Consider the following 27,571-nt stretch of genomic DNA (forward strand, 5'->3'; position numbering starts at 1 on the left):
GGGTAAATAAACTATCACAGTATCACCAAGGTTGGAAGAGACCTCACAGATCATCAAGTCCAACCCTTTACCACAGAGCTCAAGGCCAGACCATGGCACCAAGTGCCACGTCCAGTCCTGCCTTGAACAGCTCCAGGGACGGCGACTCCACCACCTCCCCGGGCAGCCCATTCCAGTGTCCAATGACTCTCTCAGTGAAGAACTTTCTCCTCACCTCCAGCCTAAATCTCCCCTGGCTCAGCCTGAGGCTGTGTCCTCTTGTTCTGGTGCTGGCCACCTGAGAGAAGAGAGCAACCTCCTCCTGGCCACAACCACTCCTCAGGTGGGTTATTTTGAGGTCTTGTCATTTATTACTTGTGAGGTTCAGTACAGACACAGAACAAAGGCACAGAGCCTGGCCAGAAAGAGTTTGCAATGAAAGGACTGAGGCAAACATTTTATTACTATTATAGTTAATTAATTAAATCATCCAACAGCCTATTCTTGGAAAACATTGTATTGGGATTGGCACAATTTTGCAGTGCTTACACTGATAAGAGATGTTTCCACTTGTCATCCTCTATTCCACAACCAATCCCCAGGCAAGCCAATATAGCATGGAAAATAAAAACACTCCCATCATCAAGAACAGTTTGAAGAGTATGCAGAAGGTAGGAGCCTGTTGTACACTTAGTAAATTTGGCAGATCTTAGAAGATTGGTATATTTTCTTTGAATTATCAGAGTCTGAACTGGCTGTAATGGCTAGGTTGCTCTTGAGAATGTATTCTAAGCACTTTCTTTGCTGCCCTAAAATGTATTACTTCTCACTCTTTTTTTTCCCCTCTAAAGTAAATTTATATCTGAAATTCAGTTTCAAGTAGAAAGTAAAATCATACAGCAGCTTTGCTCCTTTGGGTGGTTAAGTGGTTACAAACAGAGAGAAGACAATCTTATCTTTTGGGATAACACAATCAGGTTCAGGACCCAGAGAAGTTCTTGGAATTCTAATTGCTCAGTCTTCCAGAAACCCTTACTCCACTCTCAACCATACCCTCAACCTACAGAGAGACTTAAAAAAATAAGAGAATCTTGGAAAAGAAAGAAGAAAGAGGATTGGTTCTCTGCTCCCCGTTCTCATTCCACCAATGGGGATGCTTCCCTCTTTTGTCTCTCAGGAGTTTTGCTGATGAAACAACAAACAAAAACCAACAAGGAAGGTCTTCAGTAACTTTCCTTATTAAGCAACTTATCTTTCAGACTGGAAGCCAGAGCCACCGAGTCTTTTCTAGTACCCATCTCCATTTACCAGCAGAAGAGGATTCTTCCCTCTCTGGTAACCAGACATGTGATTTCCCTAGTAACCCATAGAATTTCCCTACGAGCCAATCTTCTATGAACAAGTCTCAGAGCTCCAGCTTGTTGCCCTGTCCATGCAACATGACTATGAGGCTGCTGAAGTAGACAGAGCAATGCACTGAACAGAGAGACGAATAACGCAACAGTCCTGCTCACAGCTCCCCAGGAGCTGATGCCTGCTAGACACTGGCCAGTCATCTTGTACCTTGGGATGCTCAGTCCAGAGCTGTCACGTCTGAGATAGAGTGCTGAGAGCAGCAGGAGGAGACTCTCTTCCCTTAAGAGCTCAGTTTAAGAATTTTGCTGCCATCAACTGCTGAAGAACAAATACCAAGAAAAAAGGAAGGCAGAAGAGTGAATGAGAGCACTCTGGGGGCCCTGAGAAGAGGGTCGTACTTTCAGGGCTCAGGTCTTCCTCTCCCTAGGATCGTGTCTGTCTTCATCCCTTCCCTTGTAGGTTACCATATATGACATTTCTTCTCTGGGTTCATCTGGGATCCACTGAAACAGTGGAAGTGCTTGGCAAAATCCTGGCTATTGCTGACAGGCCCACAGACACGAAGCGGCAGGGGACTGTGCGGTTCTGTGTGCAGGGAAGACTGCAGTTTCTCAGGACCCAGGTGTCCACACATTGCCTGAAAGGAAGGAACACAGAAAAGTCAGTTTGGCTGAAAGTCCTCAGGAGAACAAGACTTAAGGCAAATCAAGCTCTGCAGATGTGACTGAAGCGGTTGGAGTGACAATGGAAGCACACTCGCATGGACGCCAACAATGTCCAGCTCGTTCACACCTCCAGTTTTACTCTGTTCCCTTTCCCAGTTTCCTTATCTGACAGCCCAACTTCTCCTTTTCTGTACCATGTAGCCCAAAAGACAGGGGCTTGAGACCACCCTGGAGTTTACATTCATGCATCTTGGACTTAATCTAAGATAACACAGATGTGGGCTTGGCTGCAGATTCAGCTTCTTAAGCAAAAGCAAAGAGTCCTCGTGGAGGAAGGGGAGCACTGACACAACATCCCATCACTGCTTAGAATCATAGAATCATAGAATTAGTCAGGGTTGGAAGGGACCACAATGATCATCTAGTTCCAAACCTCCTGCCATGGGCAGGGACACCCTATCCTAGATCAGGCTGCCCACAGCCTCCTCCAGCCTGGCCTTAAACACCTCCAGGGATGGGACCTCAAGAGCCTCCCTGAGCAACCCATTCCAGGCTCTCACCACTCTCATGGTGAAGGATACAGAGAGAAGGAGCAGGCTATTGCTAAGGATCAGTCAAAAAGCACTGGAGATGGGGCAAGAATAAGAACTTATTGGGCTATGAGATCATTTGATTTGTTTTCCTCTGGTTGTAATTTTTTTCCCCTTGGTTCTTGCTTCTAAATGACTTCATTAATATATAAAAAATAAGCAGTGGGTAATTGAACTGAGCTGTTTGCAGCAGGTTTCTCTCCTGCCCAGCTGGTAGATCAGCCCATTAGTTCAGTGATGTTCAGAGATGGGGGATGGTTACGTGACTTTACTGGTGTTACACTGGCAATCCAAGTCTTCAGCCTTGCTAGCTGAGTCTTTGTTCATCAACAAATGATGCAATGGCTGCCAAACAGCCCCTGAAATGCAAGTTTTGCCAACAAGACCCAACAATTTGTGATTTCTGAACTGCTTTTCTACACATTGCTCTGACCTGACGTTGGTATGTGCAAAAAAAATTCCCTTTGCATAGTGGTGTGCTAGTTTGAAGCTAGCTAGAATGTTTTGGTGAGAAGAACTAGATTCTAGGCTGTGAAAGGAGAGCAATGGTGATGTCTGCTTCGCTCAGGAGCCTTGCTGAACAAGAAATGGAAACAGTAGATAACACTCTTGCCATTTTGTCTCACTCTGCCTTGGGCTGCTGACTGAGCTGCATCTCCCTAACCTCACCTTCCATTTGGCCTAACCCACTTTGCTTCATAACCTCTTGGCTGAACCTCTATTCTTCTTTAGGACTGGGGTAAGGTTGAGAGGGGCAGGGGGAAGGTGGAAGGGTGGTTGAGAGCCCCTCCTGGGGACTCAGGTTTCTGGGAGGGCTGTTGTGTTTCTGTATTCCCTTTTACCTTGTCTATTTCTGTCTATAACTGTATGTACTGTAAATATCTGCTTGTATCTTGTGCTAGCTGTAAATAAAGAGCTTCATTCATATTCCCAGAGCCGGCTGAGACTAGTCTGGGTGATTTCTAAAGTTGGGGGGAGGGGAAAACACCCAAACCATCACAAGTGGTTACAGTGGATGGTAAGAGTGTGACCTGGGCAGAGAAATCAAAAGATCTATCTCAAGAAGCTCAGTTGCATAGCTTTGCACAAATCCTTAGAGCAAGTTCCTAGAGAAATTGTAAACAATGTGTAGATGTTCTTCTAATTGTCTCCTCCTTGCACTGTCAGCACCTAGAAGGACATGACATCTGGCTCTCCACCGTGACAGGGAGACAGATGCAATTCCAGCCAAACCCCACTTTCCCTGTGTCGGGATTGCTGGTCAAAAAGCACTCAGAATCTAGGAATGAAGCTTGCTTTCTCTGACACAGCTTGTCTGCCACAACTTAACTGTGGTGGATTTCAGAGTCCTGTAAAAGATACAATTGCAGACAGGCCCTAACTTAGCTCTGAGATCAGATCAGGGGCCCTATTTGTGAGGTTTAGCTTTCTAAAGCAGATTCCCCATCTCCTAGAAACATCCATGCCCTGTTCTGTGAAGAGCAATTGAGTACTGAGAAAGACAAACTGTGCAATGTGGGAGGCAATGGAGAGTAAGAGACAAGCCACAAGCTTAGAACTCATTACATGAGCAAAACTGAGGTAGAAAAGCTGGTCATGAGAAAGTCCAATCTTGCTCAAATCCTTCTCTTCTTTGTACTTCTTCATCCAATTCTTATAAGCCTGTGGAGAGAGAGAAAATTATAATAACCCTCCCTTCAGATGAAGGGCCAAACCCCCATTTTCTGTCAACGAAACACATCAATCTAATCTACAGTTAGCTAATTAGCAAGGTTCTATCCCTCTCCTCACCCTGAAGCTTCCTGCTGCTGGCCATGCCCCTAATGACTCTAAGATCGTGGCAGAACAACCACATAACCCTTCTGCATCCCTTGTTGACAGTGCCCATCCTGGTAACAGAAGTGTGGTGACCACAGTATCACAGTATCATCAGGGCTGGAAGAGACCTCACAGACCATCAAGTCCAACCCTTTACCACAGAGCTCAAGGCCAGACCATGGCACCAAGTGCCACGTCCAGTCCTGCCTTGAACAGCTCCAGGGACGGCGACTCCACCACCTCCCCGGGCAGCCCATTCCAGTGCCCAATGACTCTCTCAGGGAAGAACTTTCTCCTCACCTCCAGCCTAAATCTCCCCTGGCACAGCCTGAGGCTGTGTCCTCTCGTTCTGGTGCTGGCCACCTGAGAGAAGAGAGCAACCTCCTCCTGGCCACAACCTCCCCTCAGGTAGTTGCAGACAGCAATAAGGTCTCCCCTGAGCCTCCTCTTCTCCAGGCTAACCAATCCCAGCTCCCTCAGCCTCTCCTCGTAGGGCTGTGCTCAAGGCCTCTCCCCAGCCTCGTTGCCCTTCTCTGGACACGCTCAAGCATCTCAATGTCCCTCCTAAACTGGGGGGCCCAGAACTGAACACAGGACTCAAGGTGAGGTCTAACCAGAATGACCTCCCTGCTCCCTGCTCCTGCTGGCCACACCATTCCTGACGCAGGCCAGGATGCCACTGGCTCTCTTGGCCACCTGGGCACACTGCTGGCTCATGTTCAGGCAGGTATCAATCACCACCCCCAGATCCCTCTCTGTCTGGCTGCTCTCCAGCCACTCCGACCCCAGCCTCTATCTCTGCATGGGGTTGTTGTGGCCAAAGTGCAGCACCCTGCACTAGGAGCTATTGAATGCCATCCCCTTGGACTCTGCCCATCTGTCCAGGCAGTCAAGGTCCCTCTGCAGAGCCCTTCTGCCCTCCAACCCAGCCACATCTGCCCCCAGCTTGGTGTCATCTGCAAACTTGCTGATGACTGACTCCATGCCCTCATCCAGACCACAGTGTGAAAGACTGACTCTCACTGTCAAAGAAATTCACAAGTACTTGGTTACAGATTGGAAGACTTTACCCCCTGAGGTTATTTGTGTGAGAATTACACTCACTAATTACACTGCTGAACTGCATCAGAAAAGGAAAGCTCTCCAGAGTACTGCTGAGAACATCCTTATAACATCATCTGGTGGCTGCACAGAATTCTGGCTCGTGGCTCAGCTCAGTTCCTCAGACAGAAGAGGAGGGTGTAAATAATAACACACTTTGGTGTGCGGAACATAAGCGGCAAAGTAAAGCAAGCCCCATCCCAGAGCTGGTGAAGGGGAGAAGTGGTCTTACATGGAAGCAATGAGATTATGAGCAAAGCTGTGTGAGGAATAGCAGATTCTTTGTCTGGAATAGCAGATAATATGCAGGGTACAGGCTGCTCTGGCACAGGTGTGCAAGAAACCCACAACTGGAGCAGCAGAGCAATCTTGCGGCATGGCAGTTGAGATGTGTGCTGAGACTTGGAGAGCAGAAGAGCAGCAGACTACAATACCTGGTAAGCAATGGTGAGACCTCCAGTGTCAGCTGTGTTCTCCAAGAGTGTCAAAGTACCATTGACCTTGACATCAAAGTTTTCATACTGTTCGACCAAGCAGTCTACTGATCTCTGTAGCACGCTCCTGTTGCATGTAGAACAGCCCCCAGGCAGCACTGTGGGGGGAAAAAAAGATCCTAGAATCTAAAGGTACTTCAGGCATTCATCTCACAGGAACCACAAAATTTTCTTCCTAGGCAGAATGGCCTGGAATGGGTTTTCCTTAACTTCATCTGCCTTCCTGATATACATGTTCTGGGCTCCTCAATTCAAGAGAGATGTTGAGGTTCTGGAACATGTCCAGAGAAGGGCAACAAAGCTGGTGAGGGGCCTGGAGCACAAACCCTATGAGGAGAGGCTGAGGGAGCTGGGCCTGTTTAGCCTGGAGAAGAGGAGGCTCAGGGGTGATCTTATTACTGTCTACAACTACCTGAAGGGACATTGTAGCCAGGTGGGGGGTGGCCTCTTCTCCCAGGCAACCAGCAATAGAACAAGGGGACACAGTCTCAAGTTGTGCCAGGGGAGGTCTAGGCTGGATGTTAGGAGGAAGTTCCTCACAGAGAGAGTGATTGGCATTGGAATGGGCTGCCCAGGGAGGTGGTGGAGGCACTGTCCCTGGAGGTGTTCAAGAAAAGCCTGGCTGAGGCACTTAGTGCCATGGTCTGGTTGATTGGATAGGGCTGGGTGATAGGTTGGAGTGGATGATCTTGGAGGTCTCTTCCAACCTGGCAGATTCTATGATTCTATGTACGTGGATATAGGGACCAGAATTCAAGATCTCCCCTCCCCAAAATACCTGTGAGGGTTTGGAAGCACGAAAGAAAGACACCAGAGCTGGTACCCACCATAATTATAGAATACATGCAGAAGTTCATGTGCCATGAAGACCCCAATGGCTCCAAAGTTCACAGCACTGAAAAATAAACATTAAGGAGTGGTTTTGAAAAGAAGAGGAGGGCAGGTAAACGTCTTTCACAGCCATCAATCACAACTGTGGTCTGCACAGGGGCACTCCACTCTGAGGGCACGGGAACACAGTATGCTGCTGACGTGGTACACTGGAAAAATGCAAATCCAAGTGTAAATTACTGTGGGCTTGTACTGAAGTGTTCACAGCTAATAACCACCAAAATAATGAAGAGTCTGCCCTTACTAACTCTCCTGACATGGGCTGCTGTTGAGAAATGGCTGGATTTAGCCACTGCTGCTTGAATGCTACAAGAGCAGATTGCCTGGAGATGCAATCTTGCCACAACTCTCTAGAGAGAAGTGATAGATAAAACTGGCAAGGCAAAGGAGAATCATGGAGGTTTGGCTGAAGTTACCCCGGCCTAGCATTCCTCTAGAAGCAAGAGGTTGTCCTAGAGACCTCCAGCAGTTCTTTCCAGTCACAGTTTCTCTGATGTAGTTGATGTACATGAATACACTCACGATGCCTTTCCATGTTATGAAATTATGTGCTCAATCTTTCATCACACACTGATTATTGCTGCTGAGGCATGAAATGATGGTAGTAGATCATCATTATATCACTGGGAACTCAGTAGGAGTTGATAAGAATGGAGCATCTAATCTTTTAGAGCTGCTCTTTTGGAAGCTCTGTGGCTAGTAACTTACAATTGTTCACAGGATGTTAGGGGTTGGAAGGGACCCAAGGAGATCATTGAGTCCAACCCTCCTCCCAGAGCAGGACCACACAGTCTAGCACAGATCACAGAGGAACACATCCAGACAGGCCTGGAAAGGCTCCAGGGAAGGAGACTCCACAACCTCTCTGGGGAGCCTGTTCCAGTACTCTGTGACCCTCACAGTAAAGAAGTTCCCCCTTGTGTTGAGGCAGAACCTCTTTTGCTGCAACTTACACCCATTGCTCCTTGTCCTATCCCAGGGAGCAACTGAGCAGAACCTGTCCCCCCCTCAACCAGCCCTCAGATGTTTATAAACAGTTATTAAATCCCCTCTCAGTCTTCCCTTCTGTTGCCCAAGAGAAGCTGTGGGTGCCTCATCACTGGAAGAATTCAAGCTAGATGGGCTTTCAGCAGCCCAGTCTAGGGAAAGATGCCCCTACTCATGGCACAGCAGTCAGAGCAGCTACCTCCCAAGATCCCTTCCAACCCAAAGCCTTCTGTGATTCTATGACACTTGTACCACTTTGCTGACTTCTTACTTTAAAAATTCTCCTCACAGTCATTGGAATTGGCCTTTGTCAGTAAAGTTTAAACTTTGGAGCATCACCTGTGAAAAATGCAATTGTGCCAGTTCACCAAGAGCTGATAAGGTGGGACTTAGCAGTCTGAGCAACTGAGGTGACAGTGAGAAAAACACACCTTACTGACACTGAGCACAAAAGGCATAAGAAGCTGCAAACACTTCTTCAGAGAGGAAGAATAGGATGGCAGCCCATACCACTGGAAAGATTTTCTTTTTCTATTCCAAGTTCACAACTATCTGCCTTGAGAAAAAGCTTCCCCTCACACACACACCCCACACACCCCCCCATACTGTGTCTGTCCAAGAAGCAGTAAGACAGAAGTTAAAGACAGAGCTACTGGGAATAGTAATATTAAATGTAGTGATTCTATAGAAATGTCTGACTGTGAAACACTGGAACCTAAGCCATGGACAGGAGAGAGTGCACGAGCTCAGTAAGTGCTGAGCTGAGATAAAGTGGAAGGTTGGAAGGACCTTAGAGAATGGTTGAACAAATGTAAGGCTGGAGCCTGTGGTTTTCACCCATCTCTGCTGGCTTAGATTGCTTAGACACAATGTAAGTGTTGCTGAGAGAATGTGATGGATGTCTACACTAATTAGTATGTAATTTCTAAAGCAAGAACATGTAACCAATTGCTGAGGGAGCTGGGTTGTTTAGTCTGGAGAAGAGGAGGCTCAGGGCAGACCTCATTGCTGTCTACAACTACATGAAGGGAGGCTGTAGCCAGGTGGGGTTGGGCTCTTCTCCCAGGCAACCAGCAACAGAACAAGGGGACACAGTCTCAAGTTGTGCCAGGGGAGGTTTAGGCTGGATGTTAGGAGGAATTTCTTCACAGAGAGAGTGATTTGCATTGGAATGGGCTGCCCAGGGAGGTGGTGGAGTCACCATCCCTGGAGGTGTTCAAGGAGAGACTGGCTGAGGCACTTAGTGCCATGGTCTGCTTATCACAGTATCATCAGGGTTGGAAGAGGCCTCACAGATCATCAAGTCCAACCCTTTACCACAGAGCTCAAGGCCAGACCATGGCACCAAGTGCCACGTCCAGTCCTGCCTTGAACAGCTCCAGGGACGGCGACTCCACCACCTCCCCGGGCAGCCCATTCCAGTGTCCAATGACTCTCTCAGTGAAGAACTTTCTCCTCACCTCCAGCCTAAATCTCCCCTGGCACAGCCTGAGGCTGTGTCCTCTTGTTCTGGCGCTGGCCACCTGAGAGAAGAGAGCACTGGATAGGGCTGGGTGCTAGGTTGGACTGGCTGATCTTGGAGGTCTCTTCCAACCTGGTTGATTTTATGATTCTATGAATACAGTTTGTAGCCTTCTGATGAAAGGTACAGAAACACATGTTTGGAATGCAATAAATGGACGGATTGGAACTTACATACATTAAGCATTGCCCCAACTCTTATTCTTCTGATGCCTGTGGCATTGAAGCCCATGGCACAGAGCTACTAAATTCCTTCCTGAAAATATAGGACATCCAAGGGTCTACATTCAGATCCAGCTTTTGCAGATGCTCCATACCTGGGAAACTCCATGTGGAAAAAAGGGCTGCGGAACATTCCAGCAGGGAAGACCACCATGTGGTGCCCTATTGAGTAGTAGGAATGCACACTCCAGGGGGACACCTGCCAGCTAGAAGCAGAAAAGAGAAATGAGAGAATGTATTAACTCCTTGCCTCAGACCTTGCTCCTTTCCTCCACTGGGCTTGTACAATGGTCTGCTCAGCACAGCTGTTGAGAACAGCAGCACCAAATGATGAAATTCACATTATCTGGAGTTAAAACTCTTCGAAATGAATATTCAGGTTGGTGGTCAGAGCTGCTCAGCTTTCATACACATCAAGAGATTAACCTTCACAACTCCTCTGTCTATGAGTCAGCATTAGTAACCTCTTGCCAAGGCCTGCACAGAATACTTTTCAAGCAAAGTAAGGTCCCAAGTGTGCCTATCAGTACTGCTTGCCCTTGAACCATCCTGTGCTCTGCCTCTGAGGTGACTCTGCCAGCATTCACATCATCACAGTGCTTTGTTGTTTGCTTTGCTGCTAAGTCCCAGCTATCTTCTTTAACAGAGGCTTCACAGGGTTGTCTGGGACTCCCTCTGCAACGGTGAGGGGTTTTGGTGGCATGAGCTCAGGCTGTGTTCATTTTTGGGACCCATGCAACAAGAAATATTTGAGCTGGTGAAGGGTCTGGAGACATGATAGAGTTAGACAGTGGTTAGATAGTGGTTGGACTCCATGATCTTAAAGGTCTTGAAACGATTGATTCTGTGATGAGCTACCAGATTCAAGGCTTTTATCAGCAAGATGCAGGAATGCAGCCTTGCAGTGAAGAGGAAGAGATCTTGTCTTGCACTAGGAGAAGTGCCTCTGGCAGATCAAGAAAGGCCAGTGTACCTCTCTTGAGGACTGGTGGAAGCACAGCTGGAAGTTCTGTGTCCAGTTCTGCCTCTTGTCCTTGCCTGTCCTCTCTCTTTTCCCCCAGTAAACAATAGATACACACAGCTGGACACAGTGCTGAGCGACCTGCTCTAGCTGATCCTGCTTTGAGCAGGGGGACTGGACTAGGTGATCTCCACAGGTCTCTTCCAACCCCATTTAGTCCATGAACATGCAATTCTGACACTTACTTATCCTGTGACTGATGTTGAAGGAGTTTCACGTAGAAATTTTCCCTCAGTACTTTCAAGGAAGCCACCACATTGAGGAAAAAGGTGTCTTCATTTATCTCCAGCTGGGGGAAGGAAACAGGTGTTCAAGAGAAGCCTGGATGAGGCACTTAGTGCCATGGTCTGGTTGACTGGATAGGGCTGGGTGCTAGGTTGGACTGGATGATCTTGGAGGTCTCTTCCAACCTGCTTGATTCTATGACAGTCACAGGGCATAAGAGAGGAATGTATTGGAGTGTACTAGAAAGAGAAAAGTCTCTCAGGTCAAAAAAAAGTTTCCACAAAAGCCAAACTAATGGAATACTTGTGGGGTTTTCTTTCCCAGTTGTGAAGATCTTCAATTTAAGATGTGACAGGAAAGCTATGCACTGGCCAAACAAAATATAAGCAGGTCACAACCGATCTCTGTAAGCCTCTGTACTGTCAATAAGAGGCAGCACAGGCATCAATATAAAGGCAACAGATAAAGGTTCTCTGGACCCATCCATTCTCAGAAATGAGCAGCAGGAAATAAGCATTGCTCCAGCAGTCAGAGCCTGTTTGAGCAGCAGGCTGCACAGCAGTTAGTCCAGGCAAAGTGTGACAGTGAGGCAGGCGTGTGTGTGTTATCAGCTCACATTCTGATATTCCAGGTCCACTTTGTCAGTCTGGAGTAGGTGAGCTGGAGAGCCAATCTCCACTTGCAGTGTGGAAACCTGGAATAAAAATAAACAAACAGAAAGGTGACAGGTTAAGAGGCTTCACATTCTGGAGGTGCTCTTTAAACTCTGGTTTTGAACAACTCAAATAGGATCTGTAATCAGCCCTTCAAAAGGACAGCTACTTTGTTCCAGCAAGACATCTCTTGCTGCTCTGCCCTCTTAACTCAATGACCCAAAGCCTGGTGTTGTTCTACTCTCTTTATCTTCGTGGTGGTGTTCTCTGGCATTCAGCTTCATCGTTTTTAACCTCTCTAGGTATACCTCAACACAATTCAGGGTATCCATGGACAACCACTGAGACTCCCTCTGTCTACATACCAATGTGTGATCACCTGTGTTAAAGGCACTCATAAATCCACCTACAGTTTCACTGTTTAGAAGAAACCTGTTTAAGATTGTGTGTCTGTTGAAGCAGGCAGGAATACATGAAGGCACAGGCCCCTTTCATTCCTTCTGCAAAAGCTTCAGAGAAAGAAAGGCCTCAGTAACTTCTGCCTTCTGCACACACCAAGACTTTAGCCTCTTGGCGAGTCCCTTCATCCATCCACTCCAGCTGATCCAGTCGGTCACAGAGGGCGTCCTGGATCTCAGAGAACATCTGCTCAGCCTGCAGTGCAGAAAGAAAGGCATGGTCAGAACTGCAGAAAAACATTATTTAGGCTTACCTATCATTTCTCTACAGAATAATTAAGGGGAAAGTTTGTGTGATGCGAGGAGGTTTCAGTTTCTATGATGACTTAGTTCTTTGGCATTCAGGGATTCCTCACAGGCCTCACCATTTTTTCCCCACACACCTTTTCATCTTTCATCTCACCAGAACTGAGAAGGCAACAATTGTTTTTCATCCAATCCCTGGAGGACTATGAATGAATCAAACAATTGCCCCACTTCTTGAGTGAAACGAAAATTCAGTTTCCACAACTATTCCCTGCTGGTATCTTCCTTCCCAAAGTTATGGCACTCTTAAGTCTTTCCTTCCCAAAACCATGTTTGGGTCACTCAGGTTTGTGCTTCACTACAGACAATCTAAATTTTCCCATTCTATTTTCTTGAGGTTATTTACTCTTGCCAATTCATATACTGCAGACTCAGTTAGTGTAGTGCCTACACTGACTTCACAGTGTCACAGTATCACCAATGTTGGAAGAGACCTCACAGATCATCAAGTCCAACCCTTTACCACAGAGCTCAAGGCCAGACCATGGCACCAAGTGCCATGTCCAATCCTGCCTTGAACAGCTCCAGGGATGGCGACTCCACCACCTCCCCGGGCAGCCCATTCCAGTGTCCAATGACTCTCTCAGGGAAGAACTTTCTCCTCACCTCCAGCCTAAATCTCCCCTGGCACAGCCTGAGGCTGTGTCCTCTTGTTCTGGTGCTGGCCACCTGAGAGAAGAGAGCAACCTCCTCCTGGCCACAACCACCCCCCAGGTAGTTGCAGACAGCAATAAGGTCACCCCTGAGCCTCCTCTTCTCCAGGCTAACCAATCCCAGCTCCCTCAGCCTCTCCTCGTAGGGCTGTGCTCAAGGCCTCTCCCCAGCCTCGTCGCCCTTCTCTGGACACGCTCAAGCATCTCAATGTCCCTCCTAAACTGGGGGGCCCAGAACTGAACACAGTACTCAAGGTGTGGTTTAACCAGTGCAGAGTCCAGGGGCAGAATGACCTCCCTGCTCCTGCTGGCCACACCATTCCTGATGCAGGCCAGGATGCCACTGGCTCTCTTGGCCACCTGGGCACACTGCTGGCTCATGTTCAGGTGGGTATCAATCAGCACCCCCAGATCCCTCTCTGTCTGGCTGCTCTCCAGCCACTCTGACCCCAGCCTGTATTGAACAGCCTCCCTCAAAAGAAAAAGGAACTCTGATCATCAAAGGGAAAAAATGCTTTCCACACTGCAGCCAGGTGTTTCTTCTCTTGTGGATCCACTCAGTATGTTTTGGCATTGATTTGTTGCTGCACAGCTGCTCATGTGATGGGTTGATGGCTTTGCAATTGAGATTGTTATTTAGATGTGTGAGGTTGGTGATGAATACTGCTAATGCCAGCTGTCATTTCAGAAAGCACGCTGAGACTGCCTGCATTTGTACACCTGTCACAGCTATTGCTGCTGCACACTTGACTTTGCTAACACAGAATTGCAGAACCACAGTTGAGAGCAAGGCAGCAACTGGTATTTTAGTACTGATTATCTAGCAATTATCAGTGGCACTTGGTGCCATGGTCTAGCCTTGAGCCCTGTGGTAAAGGGTTGGACTTGATGATCTGTGAGGTCTCTTCCAACCTTGGTGATACTGTGAATGACAGCAATGTCTTGCTCTGCCATTGTCCCCCATCAAGGAGACAAAGAATGGAAGTACAGGAATATGTGGAAAGGTGTAAAACCTCCATTTGATTTTCCTGCCCTGGTGCAGTGTTAAGTTGACATGCCAGGAAAAAAAAGAAAGAGATGAAGCTGAGCTATGCTTGGAGTTAAGAGGATGAATACCTACAAGTTTCTTGGTCTGCTGAGGGAAGATTTCTTGCACAATCATCTGCCCTAGAACAGGCTCAAAGAAAGTGCTGGTGTCAGTCAAGCACTTCCTCCAGCGCTCAGCAAGGCTCTGTAGCACAGAGAGAGAAACAGAGAGGTGTATGAGTGAGGACATACAGGCAAGACAGCGAAAGGATACGTGAACACAGTAACACACACACTGCTGCCTGGAAGGGACAGCAGACAGGGGAAGGGGGGTAGCTCTGCTTAAGCTGCCTTAGAAAACTTTAATCAACTCCAATATTGATTGCCTTATGATTTACTCCATTTACTTTCACACAAAATGGATATTCCTATGCTAGCTGAGACAAACACATAGAAGGTGACCATCCTACTGCTCCCTACCCCACAGAATCACTGCATTTCTTAGATTGGAAAAGACCTTCAAGATCACTGAGTCCAATCATTAGTTTCACACTGACAAGTCCTTGACTAAACCAAATCCCTCAGCACAACATCTAATCACTAGGCATCGCTATGGCTGGAGAGAACCACCAGCATCATGCAGTCCAACCTTCATCACTAGACCACATCCACTCTTTTTCTAAACCAGTCCAGGGATGGCGACTCCACCACCTCCCTGGGCAGCCTGTGCCAGTGCCTGACCACCTGCTCAGTAAAGAACTTCCTCCCAAGAGCCAACCTAAACCTCCCCTGACACAACTTGAGGCCATTTCCTCTTGTCCTATCATTAGTAGTTTGGGAGAAGAGACCAGCTCCAGCCTCACTACAACCTCCTTTTTGGTAGTTGTAGAGGGCAATAGGTCCCCTCTCAGCCTCCTCTTCTCCAGACTAAACACCCCCAGCTCCCTCAGCCTCTCCTCATAGGCCACATTTGCCAGACTTCTCCCCAGCCTTGTTGCCCTTCTCTGCACCTGCTCCAGCACCTCAGTGTCCCTCCTATACCGTGGTGACCAAAACTGGACACAGTACTCGAGGTGTGGTCTCATGGGTACTGAGTACTGGGACATGATCAGCTCCCTACTCCTGCTGCTCACACCATTGCTGATACAGGCCAGGATGCTGTTGGCCTTCTTGGCCACCTGGGCACACTGCTGGCTCATGTTCAGTCAGCTGTCCACCAGCAGCCCCAGGTCCCTTTCTGCCAGGCAGCTCTCAAGCCACTCCTCCCCCAGCCTGTAGGGCTGCTGGGGGTTGTTGTGGCCAAAGTGCATGACCCAGCAATTGGCCTTGTTAAATCTCATGCAATTTGCCTCAGCCCATCTCTCCAGCCTGTCCAAATCCCTCTGCAGGGCCTTCCTACCCTCCAGCAGATTGACACTAATGCTTAATTTGGTGCCATCTGCAAACTTGACGAGAGTGCACTCGATCCTCTCCTCCAGGTTATCAATGAAGAGCACAATGCAGCCTGTTTTGCTCTGTAAAGTTTTGCTTGTCATGTCTGCTCCCCACACAGGAAAAACACTACCTAGTGAGAGGAGTTTTCCTCCCCAGATCTAAGAAACTCCCACTTAGACAAGGCATCAAAGGAACATCCAAAAAAACCATGTCCTAGGATGTTCAGCTACTGTGGAGGCTGAAGAAGATGCTTAAAGGCTAACTCACCATTCTAGATCCCATTTTTCCATAAAGAATCTTAGATAGCTCCAGGCGTGCATCTTGGAATCGACTGTCAAGGGCTGGGGAGAGATTCCCAATCAGACAAACAATCATATAAATGTGAAGGACCCTGTGGGAAAATGACATTGGAAAAGACTGGAGATTGAAGCCTGCTCACTGTGAACACAGGGGTGTAGCAAGTGTCAGAAGTACAATTTAGGGCAGAGGAATCCCAGCACCCTGAACAACGACAGCAAAGCCTCCTGGACGAGCTACACCTCGGGCTAGAGAAGCAGGGTGATTTGCCAGGGCTGTCCCAGAACATCAAGGCTCAAGGGGTAACTGCAGACTGGGGCACAGGTTCCTCTGTGGGAAGCAGGTGATAGCATTTTTAGGTCTGGGTAAAACTTCTTATAGAATGATTTGAGTGCTCTGTGGGATTCTGCAAGACTCATTATGGGTGTTTATAAGAAAGATCAGAGACAGGGAAGCAGAAAGGTCATGGTGAATTGGGGGGATGATGCATGGGAAAACAGAGAGGAAGGATGCTAAGAGGGAATGGTTGAACCTAACCTTCAGGCTTGCTAGGACATCAGTCTGATTGAGCCCTGCACATGGTCATAAAAATCTGCCCTATCTCATTAAATGTTCTTCTTAAATTACATTCTGCTCTCTGTGGGGGGGCACAGGATTAGATACTGGAGAGACAAGTCTGAGGCTGAGTGCTGGAATCATAGAATCAACCAGGTTGGAAGAGACCTCCAAGATCATCCACTCCAGCCTAGCACCCAGCCCTATCCAGTCAACCAGACCATGGCACTAAGTGCCTCAACCAGGCTTTTCCTGAACACATCCAGGGACGATGACTCCACCACCTCCCTGGGCAGCCCATTCCAATGCCAATCACTCTCTCTGCCAACAACATCCTCCTAACATCCAGCCTATGCCTCCCTCAGCACAACTTGAGACTGTGTCCCCTTGTTCTGTTGCTGGGTGCCTGGGAGAAGAGACCAACCCCACCTGGCTACAACTCCTCTTCAAGTAGTTGTATACAGCAACAAGGTCACTCCTGAGCCTCCTCTTCTCCAGGCTAAACAACCCCAGCTCCCTCAGCCTCTCCTTTTACAGGGCTGTGTTCCAGGCCCCTCAGCAGCTTCCTTGCCCTTCTCTGGACACATTGCAGTATCTCAACATCTCTCTTGAATTGAGGAGCCCAGAACTGAACACAGTACTCAAGGTACAGCCTGACCAGTGTGGAGGGATTTTGATTCAAGCTATCCACTGGAGTCAGCAGGAATCTGAGAGTTTGTTATTGAAGAAATGAGAAGTTTGAACCAGCTACTGGAGACATCTACTTGCATATGAGTGTTTGCAGCAGGAAGAGATCAGAGTACCCGCAACCAAAGCAGGATTGCAAGACTCAGAGGCTCATGTATACAAGTGCCAGCAAGTGCCACACACCAAGGGATCTGGGGCCAGCTTCTGGGCAGACTGCAAATACAGTGAATATCTATACATATATATTTATGCAGTAGATGGAGAGGAGGGATAGGATCAGGCTGTCTGAGCTCTTCATATTTGCATGAGTGCTATGGGTAGGTGGGTGCCAATAAGCACATTGTATTCCACCTCTGTTGACCTGTGTGACACATAGAGTGATAGCTACAGACCTAGATCTATTCATACCTGTGTACACACATGGTGCCTGTATGTGCAAGCCTCTTGGGAACATTTGCTAAGTCTTAGTACTGGTTAAACACATGGGTATGGAGCCACAGCAACCTCACAGATGTTAAGATTTAGATTCAGCAGACCTCTTTAATTGATAGTATTCCAAGTTAATATTTCTTGAGCCATGAAAAACTACCTGAAGGGAGGTTGTAGCCAGGTGGGGTTGGCCTCTTCTCCCAGGCACCCAGCAATAGAACAAGGGGACACAGTCTCAAATTGTGCCAAGGGAGGCATAGGCTGGATGTTAGGAGGAAGTTCTTGCCAGAGAGATTTGCCATTGGAATGGGCTGCCCAGGGAGGTGGTGGAGTAGCCATCCCTGGAGACATTCAAGAAAAGCCTGGATGAGGCACTTAGTGCCATGGTCTAGTTGACTGGATAGGGCTGGGTGCTAAGTTGGACTGGATGATCTTGGAGGTCTCATCCAACCTGGTTGATTTTATGACTGTATAATCATAGTTAGTGACTCTTACCTTCTCTTGTGCCATTGATAGATGAGCTGTGACATGCCTCTTAAGTAATCCATGTCGTGCACTGCAATTGGCTGAGAAAGGTTGATTGGCACAGGGTGGAAGACAGCCTGGAGACATGACAGCCAGTCAATAGCAGGTGCTTCTTCCTAGAAGCAAAACAAAGCTCACCAGCTGAACTATGAATGCAAAACGACTGATAAGAAATAATAAGGAAACTGAGATAGTCTCACTAGTACTTCAGTTAGTACTGGGCAAAGGAGAGAGAGTTGTGGGCTTATAAAATGCTGTCAGTAGAAGACTGTAAGTTCATAAGGTATTTAAAGGTCAATAGCCTCCCAAGTGCAAGTCATAAAGGAATGACATCTAAACAGAGTGCCTTGTGTGTCTTTTGGTCTGGCTCTTCAGAACATGAATGCTGTGTGTAACTGTGTCACCCAGGTTCTAAGGCATGGGTACCTGTAGTTCCCTAATGGTAGTGTGGAAGAAGAGCATCCCCTTCTGATGTCTTTCCTGCAGTGGAGTGATAGCTCGCTGGAGGTTAGAGATGAAGGACAAGGTAAGGGGAAAGATATCAGGGGGCCCATCCTGTGGCCTTCCAAGTAGGGTTCCCAGTTTGTTCAGGTACGACAGATAGACTCGGAGAACCTGCAACACAGAGCGCAGGAGGAGAAAATGAATCATGCCATCCACTCAGCTCCCCACCCAGACCTGTAGCCTGACTGCTGCAGCCCCATCCCTAAAACTGTCTTCTGCTCTGCAACAACCTCACTGCAGGCTTTCACGTGGAGTACAGGTGGCCAAGTAGATCTTCCCCCCACCCTCACTGAAGAAAACAATTCTCAGGAGGCCCTTTCTGTCTCAGCTAAATAACATGAAACAACAGAATCATTTTAGAGATGTAAACCTGCTGTCTCTAGACAAAGGAGAGAGATGTCATGATGTAATGGGCCAGTATTTTGGATGGAGAGAAAATGCCAGCTTGCTTCTATGCTAATGAAGTATCAAAGGAATGCTCAGCCAGGTAGATAGGCTTTTTTTTATTGTATTCTGAGTTCTGTTCTGGGAAACTGCTCTGGTTTTGATAAAGTTCAGAAAAATGACAGAGCTGCAATGAAACAAACATGGTTGCAGGTCAAAGAGCTTGTTTCCCCACCTTGGGTTAAAACATTGCCAAATGACATTTGAAATATTAAAGACTCCTCCCCCAGTGCAGAGATTTTAAGGTCTGAAGCCTTCATTTGGACCCGAGCAATTCTTTTTGAGCATTCAGCCAAGGTAAAACCTAAAGGGAGGCCCAGGTTCATGGTACTTAGCAAATCCAAAGGAAAGTGATAACATTTTATTTCTACACTAGGAGTTAAAAACTGGGCATCTAAAATGGGTTACATTTTACACTCTGTCTGTCTGGAAAAGCAGAGAGTTTTGTAAAGGATTTCTTCTGGAGACATTTTCAGAGAGCACTAACCGTAACCCATGGAAACAGACCACTGTGAACCAGGAGAGCCCTGCACCAAGGAGCTTTTGTTTTACCTTTCTTCAGCCTCTGATATGTTACCTCAAGATAATTGCTCTCTTTGAGTTTACTCTCATGTGGCATCTCAAAATCAGGATGGTCAATCTGCAAACAGGAGTAAAGGAGAAACACATTGCTGCTTCCAGAAGCACTGGGAATGTGAGGGTGTGCTCAACAGGCTGCCTTACTTCCTATGTCACAGCATTTCAATTGCTTTTCCTTTTGGAAAAGGTTTTCCAAGCAGTTTATTTGGGGGGGTGGGGAGAGGGGGGTGTCTATCATCTGCCACAACAAACTCCTGGCAAAGCTGGCAGCTGGTGGCTTGGACAGATTCACTCTGATATGGGTCAAGAACTGGCTGGAAAGCTGGCCCCAGAGAGTGGTGGTGAATGGTGCCACATCCAGCTGGCAGCTGTCACTAGTGGTGTTCCCCAGGGATCAGTGCTGGGCACAGTCCTGCTCAACGTCTTTAATGATGATCTGTACAAGGAGATTGAGTCCAGCATCAGTAAGTTTGCAGATGACACCAAGCTAGGAGCAGGTGTGGATCTGTTGGAAGGTAGGAGAGCCCTGCAGAGGGACCTGGACAGGCTGGATGGGTGGGCAGAGGCCAACGGGATGAGATTCAAAAAGAACTAGTGCAGGGTTCTGCACTTTGGCCAAAGCAACCCCAAGCAGCACTACAGGCTGGGGACAGAGTGGCTGAGAGCAGCCAGGCAGAAAGGGACCTGGGGGTGCTGGTAGAGAGTAGCTGAAGGTGAGCCAGCAGTGTGCCCAGGTGGCCAAGAGAGCCAATGGCATCCTGGCCTGGATCAGGAACAGTGTGGCCAGTAGGACAAGGGAGGTTATTCTGCCCCTGTGCTCAGCACTGAGCAGGTCAGACCTTGAGTGCTGTGTCCAGTTCTGGGCTCCTCAATTCAAGAGAGATGTTGAGGTGCTGGAAGGTGTCCAGAGAAGGGCAACAAGGCTGGTGAGGGGCCTGGAGCACAGCCCTGTGAGGAGAGGCTGAGGGAGCTGGGAGTGTGCAGCCTGCAGAAGAGAAGGCTCAGGGGTGACCTCATTGCTGTCTACAACTACCTGAAGGGAGGCTGTAGCCAGGTGGGGGTTGGCCTCTTCTCCCAGGCAACCAGCAACAGAACAAGGGGACACAGTCTCAAGTTGTGCTGGGGGAGGTCTAGGCTGGATATTAGGAGGAAGTTGTTGGCAGAGAGAGTGATTGGCATTGGAATGGGCTGCCCAGGGAGGTGGTGGAGTAGCCATCCCTGGATGTGTTCAAGAAAAGACTGGATGAGGCATTTAGTGCCATGGTCTGGTTGATTGGATAGGGCTGGGTGCTAGGTTGGACTGGATGATCTTGGAGGTCTCTTCCAACCTGGTTGATTCTATGATTATGATTCTATATTCTGAATTTCATTTACAAGCTCATGACAAATCCACAGTGACTGATATTCAGATCTAAATCACATCATGACACATTTTGACATGGTGCACACTGGTTTTGGCTGGGACAAGGAGTTGATTTTTTTCATAGTAGCTTGTATGGGGCTGTGCTTTGGACTTGTGATGAGAACGGTGTTGATAATATGGGGATTTTGAAGTTGTTGCTGAGCAGTGCTTGCACAGAATCAAGGCTTTCTCTGTTCCTTTTACTGCCTTACAAGTGAGCAAGCTGAGGGTGGACAAAAGATTTGGAGTGGCCAGCAAACAACAACTGACCAAAGGGATATTCCATATTGTATATCACCACTCTGAGCCAGAAAAGTGAGGGTGAAGAAGGGTGAGTGGGACTGCCCTTGCTTTGGAACTGGCTGGCAGTGGTTGGTGGTGAGCTAAATAAACTTTTTATTCCAAGCCATGAGTTTTCATACTTCTACCCTTCTGCTTTTCTTCCTCATCTCCCAGAGGTCAGAGCAAATGGCTGTTGTGTGGTGCTCAGCTGCCTACCAGGCTTAACCCACAAGAGCACATTGCAAAATTCCACTACATGGATTAGACACTGACTCTGAGTCAGTTATTGCACCAGCTGCACCCCCGAACGCAGCGAGAGCCAGACCCTTCCACAGTGAAGTACAATCTATGCTGTCAGACTGAAGAGAAGAAGGAAGAATGAACTACAGGCTTCCTCTATCTGCTCAACTTCCAGAAATAAGTGGGTTTTTATGCAACAAAATCAGGAAGCTTACTGAAAATTTAGGAAAACATCCTTCAGAGAGGAACACAGATTTAACTTGGGCAAGTCTGGGGCCGCAGAACTGACTCCTTATTCCCAATATTCTCTCTTTAGTTCACTCACCTGAATGATATTGGTCTTGAGGTCAGAAGGAGTGGGTCCCACATGCACTCTAAAGAAAGGAAAGGTGCCGTATCTGGCCATGAGAATTTGCAGAGTTTCATTAAAATCTTTTGCTTCCCCCACATCTGTGATATTCCATCCACCAATCTAGAGAGGGAGAGAGGTAGCATGGAAAACAGGTAAGAAACTACTTGTTTGATGCAGGCTTGCAAAAGCTTTATTTTCATCCTATGAGCTCACTCATTTTGATGTCTGAGAAGTAGCAAAGCAGTGGTGGAAGCTCACAAAGATTTCCACACACACTCTTGGCTTTAAAATGATCTTGCACTGAAGCAAAGCAATAAACTGCAAAATGACAACAAGGAAATGAATTATAATTATCAACCAAACATGGTGTACAGGGAAAAAATAGGAGGCAAGAGAAAAAAAATAGGAGGCAAGAGAAGAGGAGGCTCAGGGGTGACCTCATTGATGTCTACAACTACCTGAAGGGAGGTTGTAGCCGGGTGGGGGTTGGTCTCTTCTGCCAGGCAAGCAGCAACAGAACAAGGGGACACAGTCTCAAGTTGTGCTGGGGGAGGTCTAGGCTGGATGTTAGGAGGAAGTTCTTGCCAGAGAGAGTGATTGGCATTGGAATGGGCTTCTCAGGGAGGTGGTGGAGTCACCATCCTTGGAGGTGTTCAAGCAAAGCCTGGCTGAGGCACTTAGTGCCATGGTCTGGTTGACTGGATAGGGCTGGGTGCTAAGTTGGACTGGATGATCTTGGAGGTCTCTTCCAACCTGGTTGATTCTATGATTCTAAGTATAATTTCACTAAAGTCATCCAGAAAGGCAATCAGACAGACCCCACTTTCCCAACAAGCAATTCACAGATGGGCCTGCAGTCACTCTTCCTTCTGCTAGAGGATGCTGAATCCTCTTGGAGACAGAGCATAAATGGTCTTTGTTAGCAGGAAGATGTACAATCCTCCCTGACACTGAGAGGAAGCTCCCAGGATGGAGATAGAAGCATTTTCCTCTTGGAACAAGCTCCCATGAAACCTGGAGTAATGGATGGACATCAAATCTTAGACAAAAGTGTTCACCTGTTTTGCAAGGTGTTCCCTTCTATGTAAGTCGGATCCTATTGAACTGAGCTTCTGAGATTTAAAGGGAATCCTCTTTAAAGTCTGGGTTTGTTTTACAGACATAAAGTCACATATAAGGTCATGAGGGAAGATGCAGGAACCTGATGCCAGTAAATCAAATCTTGGGACAGCATTTAAAGCTAGAAGATTCATCACACAGAAGTTGTTCATGAGCTCATTTCAGGGACAGATGCTAGCAAAATTCCATCATGCAGGACTATATGACTCTAACTTCAGCCTTTCCTTTTCTCTGCAGGAATTATCTTTTGTAAGGAGGGGAAATGGCACAAATATTTACCTGATTTAGGAGGTCCTTCAATGGTTTACTTCCTTGGGATTCTATCTGTTTGGTATCCATGCAGGAGCGATAGAATTGGATTGCTTTCTCCTTGGCTGAGCCTCTTGCCCTAGGCTGTGGGCTCTCTGAAGAAAAACCCAAAGATTAAAAACTATAGAAGTGATTAAAGAGGCACAGAGGCAGTGTCAGAGCAAGGTTGTGAGTAAATATTACACTGCTCTTTGATTCCCAATTGAGTAAACACATCCACACTTCAAACAGCTACTCAGAGCAAGAGACCCAGTGCCATGACTCCTCCCGAGGCCAGGTGTGTGAGTGAGCATCTCCATTGGAATATCAGCACAGCAGGTAGGTAGTGTGCACCTAAGCTCCAGACCCACATGGAGGCAGGACTTGTGACCAGACTGCACACTCAGGCACAGCAGGAAGGGTCTGCTTTTAGAAGGCAACAGGAAAATGGTTTGGATTGCTGTCAGAATGTTGAAGTATGACTTTCATCACGTGGCAAGGGGAACTAAAACGTTGAACGTGCATCTATTGTAACACAACATGCTCAAGAATAAATCTATACCTGTAACAACAGGAGAATGAAGAGACTGGACTCAGTTCCTGTTAGAAGTAAGTCTACTCTCAGTTATTAGCATTCTCAGCTCTGACTGAGGAAGATGCTGAAGGTAATGCACCACTCACCCTACCTAAAAGCCTTTTCAGGATCAGCTGGTTTTCCTCCAACAGCACATCAAACACATTCAGTGACTCTTCTGTGGTTTGGCTCGAGTCTTTGCCTTCCCACCTGCCACAGGCATATTTGTAGAAATCCTCACAGGGGTCTACAGAGTTATTCCTAGAATTCAGAAGTCTGGCCAACAGTGTAAGACCCAGCTCAGCATCACAGGATCCTGTGCAGGAAGTAAATAGGAGAGAGCTGAGCTGTGAGAGTAACGAGTGAGAGCAACTGCAAACAAAAACCAGTGAGGAGCTGCCTGTGAGAGATGTATCTTGGTACAAACTCCTTTGCTTGCAGAGGGCTGAATTCCTTGTAACTCTTTGCTGTTTGGAACAAAGTGTGCTCTGTCTTTCACCTCCCAGGAGGACTGTCTTTGCACTGCCCAGGAATGCTCTTTCTGTAAAGAACAGGCAATCAGTGCAGAGGTGCTGCCTTCTGTTCATACTATCCAGACAGTCACCAGTTGGATTTTTCTGCCAAACAATAAACAAGAAGCAAGTGATGGTGTCAGCACATGAAGAAAAATGAGGACATGGCACAAAGAAAGTAAGGAGATGAAAATATGGAGGGAGACATTCAAGCATGAGAAACATTTCTCCGCAAGGACATTTGTTAGAACAAGACAAAGACTTCCCAGCACATCCTGTTTGAGCTCAAGCTCCCTCTGTCTAAATTGCTGCCTCTGAATGGATATGTGTTCTCATTTTGGTTCAGTGTCTTGTGTCAGTATCAGATCAATTACACACTGAAACAACCCACTTGTCAACCAAAGTAAAACTTGCCATACTATGACTGCAAGAGCTGACATGGAAGAAGGTAGGCAGAGAGGAAATAAGTAAGATCTAAACCACCAGTTTGCCTGTGGTCTCTGTAGTGAATGGTCTCCAACATCTTATATGGGCTAAGGAGAAATGCTAGGTGAAGAGTACCTAATGTTCATTTGGGGGCAGGGAATGTCTGTGTCCACCAATATCAATGCACCTGCAGTACCAAGCATTCTATATACACAAACATGGAGCATTCTGCAGACAGATCTGCTCAGACTTGAGAGGCATGTGAATATTCCTGCTCTATGCTCATGGTTAGCTTTATTAGCAAGAGACTATGACTGCTCTGGTCATAGAATCAACCAGGTTGGAAGAGACCTCCAAGATCATCCAGTCCAACCTAGCACCCAGCCCTAGCCAGTCAACCAGACCATGGCACTAAGTGCCTCAGCCAGTCTGTTCCTGAACACCTCCAGGGACGATGACTCCACCACCTCCCTGGGCAGCCTACTGCAATGCCAGCCACTCCCTCTGGGAAGAACTTCTTCCTAACATCCAGCCTATACTTCCCCCAGCACAACTTGAGACTGTGTCCCCTTGTTCTGTTGCTGGGTGCCTGGCAGAAGAGACCAATCCCCACCTGGCTACAGCCTCCCTTCAGGTAGTTATAGACAGCAATGAGGTCACCCCTGAGCCTCCTCTTCTCCAGGCTGCACACCCCCAGCTCCCTCAGCCTCTCCTCATAGGGTTTGTGTTCCAGAGTCTGTGGTAGAAAGCTGTGCTTACTCAGTTGGGGATGGAAGGGTGAAGGAGGAGCTCCAAATCTCAGATTTGGCAGTTTCCTGGAGGTGACTACACATGGAGTGTGACACGATGGTGAGTGACAAGAAAATATAACAATACTCTCCCATCAAACTGGGCCTAGACAGGCAGAGAAGTAGGATAGGTGTGGAAATCTCTCTCCACTATGACTCAAGGAAGAGGCAGTACCATGTAAGTTTTTTACACTGGTGTTACAATTCCTTGGGATTCTGAATTCCTGTTCTTAACGTAAATGCTAAGCCAAATACACAATAGAGGCAGATAGGAGAGAAATAGGTCTTACAAATGGGGTGGATGAGGAGCAGGGAAAAGGATATCCCACATTATACCTAGACCACAAGTCATCATGATGTAGGTGATAAGCAGTGTAAAGCCAAGGAGAGCACTGAGGAGTGCACACAGAAGCAGGCTTTTTCCCTGAAGGCATCGTTCTTTCTTTGCACCTGTTCTCAGCTCCTGGTCAAAGGTCTGAAGAGAGAAAAACAGACAAACAGAAAATATGAAGAAAGAAAAAAAAATCATATTAAAGCCAGCACTGGTCATATAATCCACATTTCACCTAATCTGCTTGAAAACAATTCACAGGATTAGTGCCAGAATGCCAACAGTCATCTCAGTCTAGCTGACTCCCAGGAGCTTTCACATCTTTTTCATTTCCCTGTCTTGTCCAGCTGCAGCTGTTGCACAGTGATATGAATTAGGCATCCAAAAGCCAGCTTGCCATCTTGAGGTCTGGCCCTCCTGGTTTATGGAAACACCTTACATACACCTTCTGAAGCTACAAAGCCTTTTTGAGCCATATAGGTAACAACAGGATGTCTGGGACTGGTGGTTCTTTCTTCTGCTACACTCTGGCAACCTGAGAAGTAATTTCTTCTCCTCAAGATGTAACTCCTACATTTTAAGCCATCTAGTCCAGCTCAAGTGGAAGAAAACATTTGCCCTATTATAAAAACTCCAGTAATTTGTACCTCGCAGAGAATATCTTATACATAGACAAGTCTTATCTCACTTAAATACAGTCATGTACATAATCAAACTGTCATTTTAGTCAGTGGAGAAGGGTAGGTACCTTCTGAGCACAGCTTCTACTGGAAGCGGGGCCAGATTTGAGGTCTGGAGCCCCTCTGGTATTGAGGGCAGGCTGAGAGAGTTGGGGCTGTTCAGCTTGAAGAAGACAAGGTTTCAGGGTGACCTTATTGAGGCCAATGAGGAAGATGGGGACAGGCTTTTTAGCAGGACAAGGGCTGGGGTTTGAAATGAAAAGAGGAGAGATTCAGACAAGATACAAGGAAGAAATATTTTATGCTGAGGGTAGCTCAGGTTGCATAGAGAGGTGGTAGATGTCCCATCCCTGGGAACATTCAAGGCCAGGTTGGACGAGGCTCTGAGCAACATGATCCTGTTAAAGATATCCCTGCTCACTGCAGAGGAGTTTGACCTTTCAATGTCCCTTCCAGCTCAAAACATTCAATGATTTTATGATGATTCTGTAACTTGCAGGAAGCAGAATCACTTTGTTGTGGGGAGTTCTGAGACTTGGCAGCCTCAGCCAGAATGCTCAATGTAGAGAGACAAGTGAACAGTTTGAACAAGCCTCTGGAGAAAGATAAAGAGCCTCCACTCCCTGGCAGAGTTTTTCCATCTGGGGGTCCCTTATGAGCAGGTGAGAAGGATTAGTATTTACATACTGAAGGCAATGCAACTGAAGGCAAACGAAGTTTCCAGTGCAGCTTCAGTCCTTCCATGCTCTCCTTAAGAAACTGAAATGGCTTTGCCTTGGCTAAGTAAAATCAAAGGCCTGCAAATTCACTAAAAGCTGACTTCTAATTGCCCTCCAATATCAAATGGATAATTCTGAATTTATGTACCACATGAAGCATCCAATTCAAATGTGAGCTTGACATAGGCTAGCAGAATTTGACAGGTAATGTTAAGACTAAAGGAAGAACTATTTGATGAAACTAAATCAGTCAAAGAATTTGATTCTCCTTCACCATCTTTTTCTTTCCCATAACTTGTCCTGACCTCTGCAGGAAGGCTGAAGTTCCTTTAGTACTGCTGTAGAGGAAGTAGTATGTAATGCTGTATGTAACTACCTGAAGGGAGGCTGTAGCCAGGTGGGGCTTGGTCTCTTCTGCCAGGCACCCAGCAACAGAAC

The 27,571-nt window shown here is 47.2% G+C and overlaps 1 protein-coding gene across 4 annotated transcripts in view; it reads right to left on the reverse strand.

Moving 5' to 3' along the window:
* Positions 1-408: 408 nt before the first annotated feature.
* The window catches only part of KEL (Kell metallo-endopeptidase (Kell blood group)), a 30,334-nt gene continuing 3,171 nt past the window's right edge, over positions 409-27,571 (reverse strand). For 3 of the 4 annotated variants that reach the window (XM_064155808.1, XM_064155810.1, XM_064155809.1), the window contains exons 3-19: positions 25,740-25,878; positions 23,790-23,993; positions 23,095-23,219; positions 21,670-21,816; positions 19,419-19,481; positions 18,320-18,508; positions 17,864-18,009; positions 15,668-15,791; positions 14,061-14,171; positions 12,079-12,177; positions 11,487-11,564; positions 10,831-10,934; positions 9,720-9,830; positions 6,831-6,898; positions 5,944-6,101; positions 4,157-4,252; positions 409-1,972 (exon numbers count right to left, since the gene is read on the reverse strand). In XM_064155808.1, coding sequence (XP_064011878.1) covers positions 1,796-1,972; positions 4,157-4,252; positions 5,944-6,101; positions 6,831-6,898; positions 9,720-9,830; positions 10,831-10,934; positions 11,487-11,564; positions 12,079-12,177; positions 14,061-14,171; positions 15,668-15,791; positions 17,864-18,009; positions 18,320-18,508; positions 19,419-19,481; positions 21,670-21,816; positions 23,095-23,219; positions 23,790-23,993; positions 25,740-25,878 — 2,139 coding nt within the window. In that variant the 3' untranslated portion in view covers positions 409-1,795. The remainder of the gene's footprint in view (positions 1,973-4,156; positions 4,253-5,943; positions 6,102-6,830; positions 6,899-9,719; positions 9,831-10,830; positions 10,935-11,486; positions 11,565-12,078; positions 12,178-14,060; positions 14,172-15,667; positions 15,792-17,863; positions 18,010-18,319; positions 18,509-19,418; positions 19,482-21,669; positions 21,817-23,094; positions 23,220-23,789; positions 23,994-25,739; positions 25,879-27,571) is intronic. The other variant, XM_064155811.1, reaches the window with a different exon arrangement.

Source organism: Pogoniulus pusillus, chromosome 15, assembly GCF_015220805.1.
Source record: "Pogoniulus pusillus isolate bPogPus1 chromosome 15, bPogPus1.pri, whole genome shotgun sequence".
Taxonomy (NCBI): Eukaryota; Metazoa; Chordata; class Aves; order Piciformes; family Lybiidae; genus Pogoniulus; species Pogoniulus pusillus.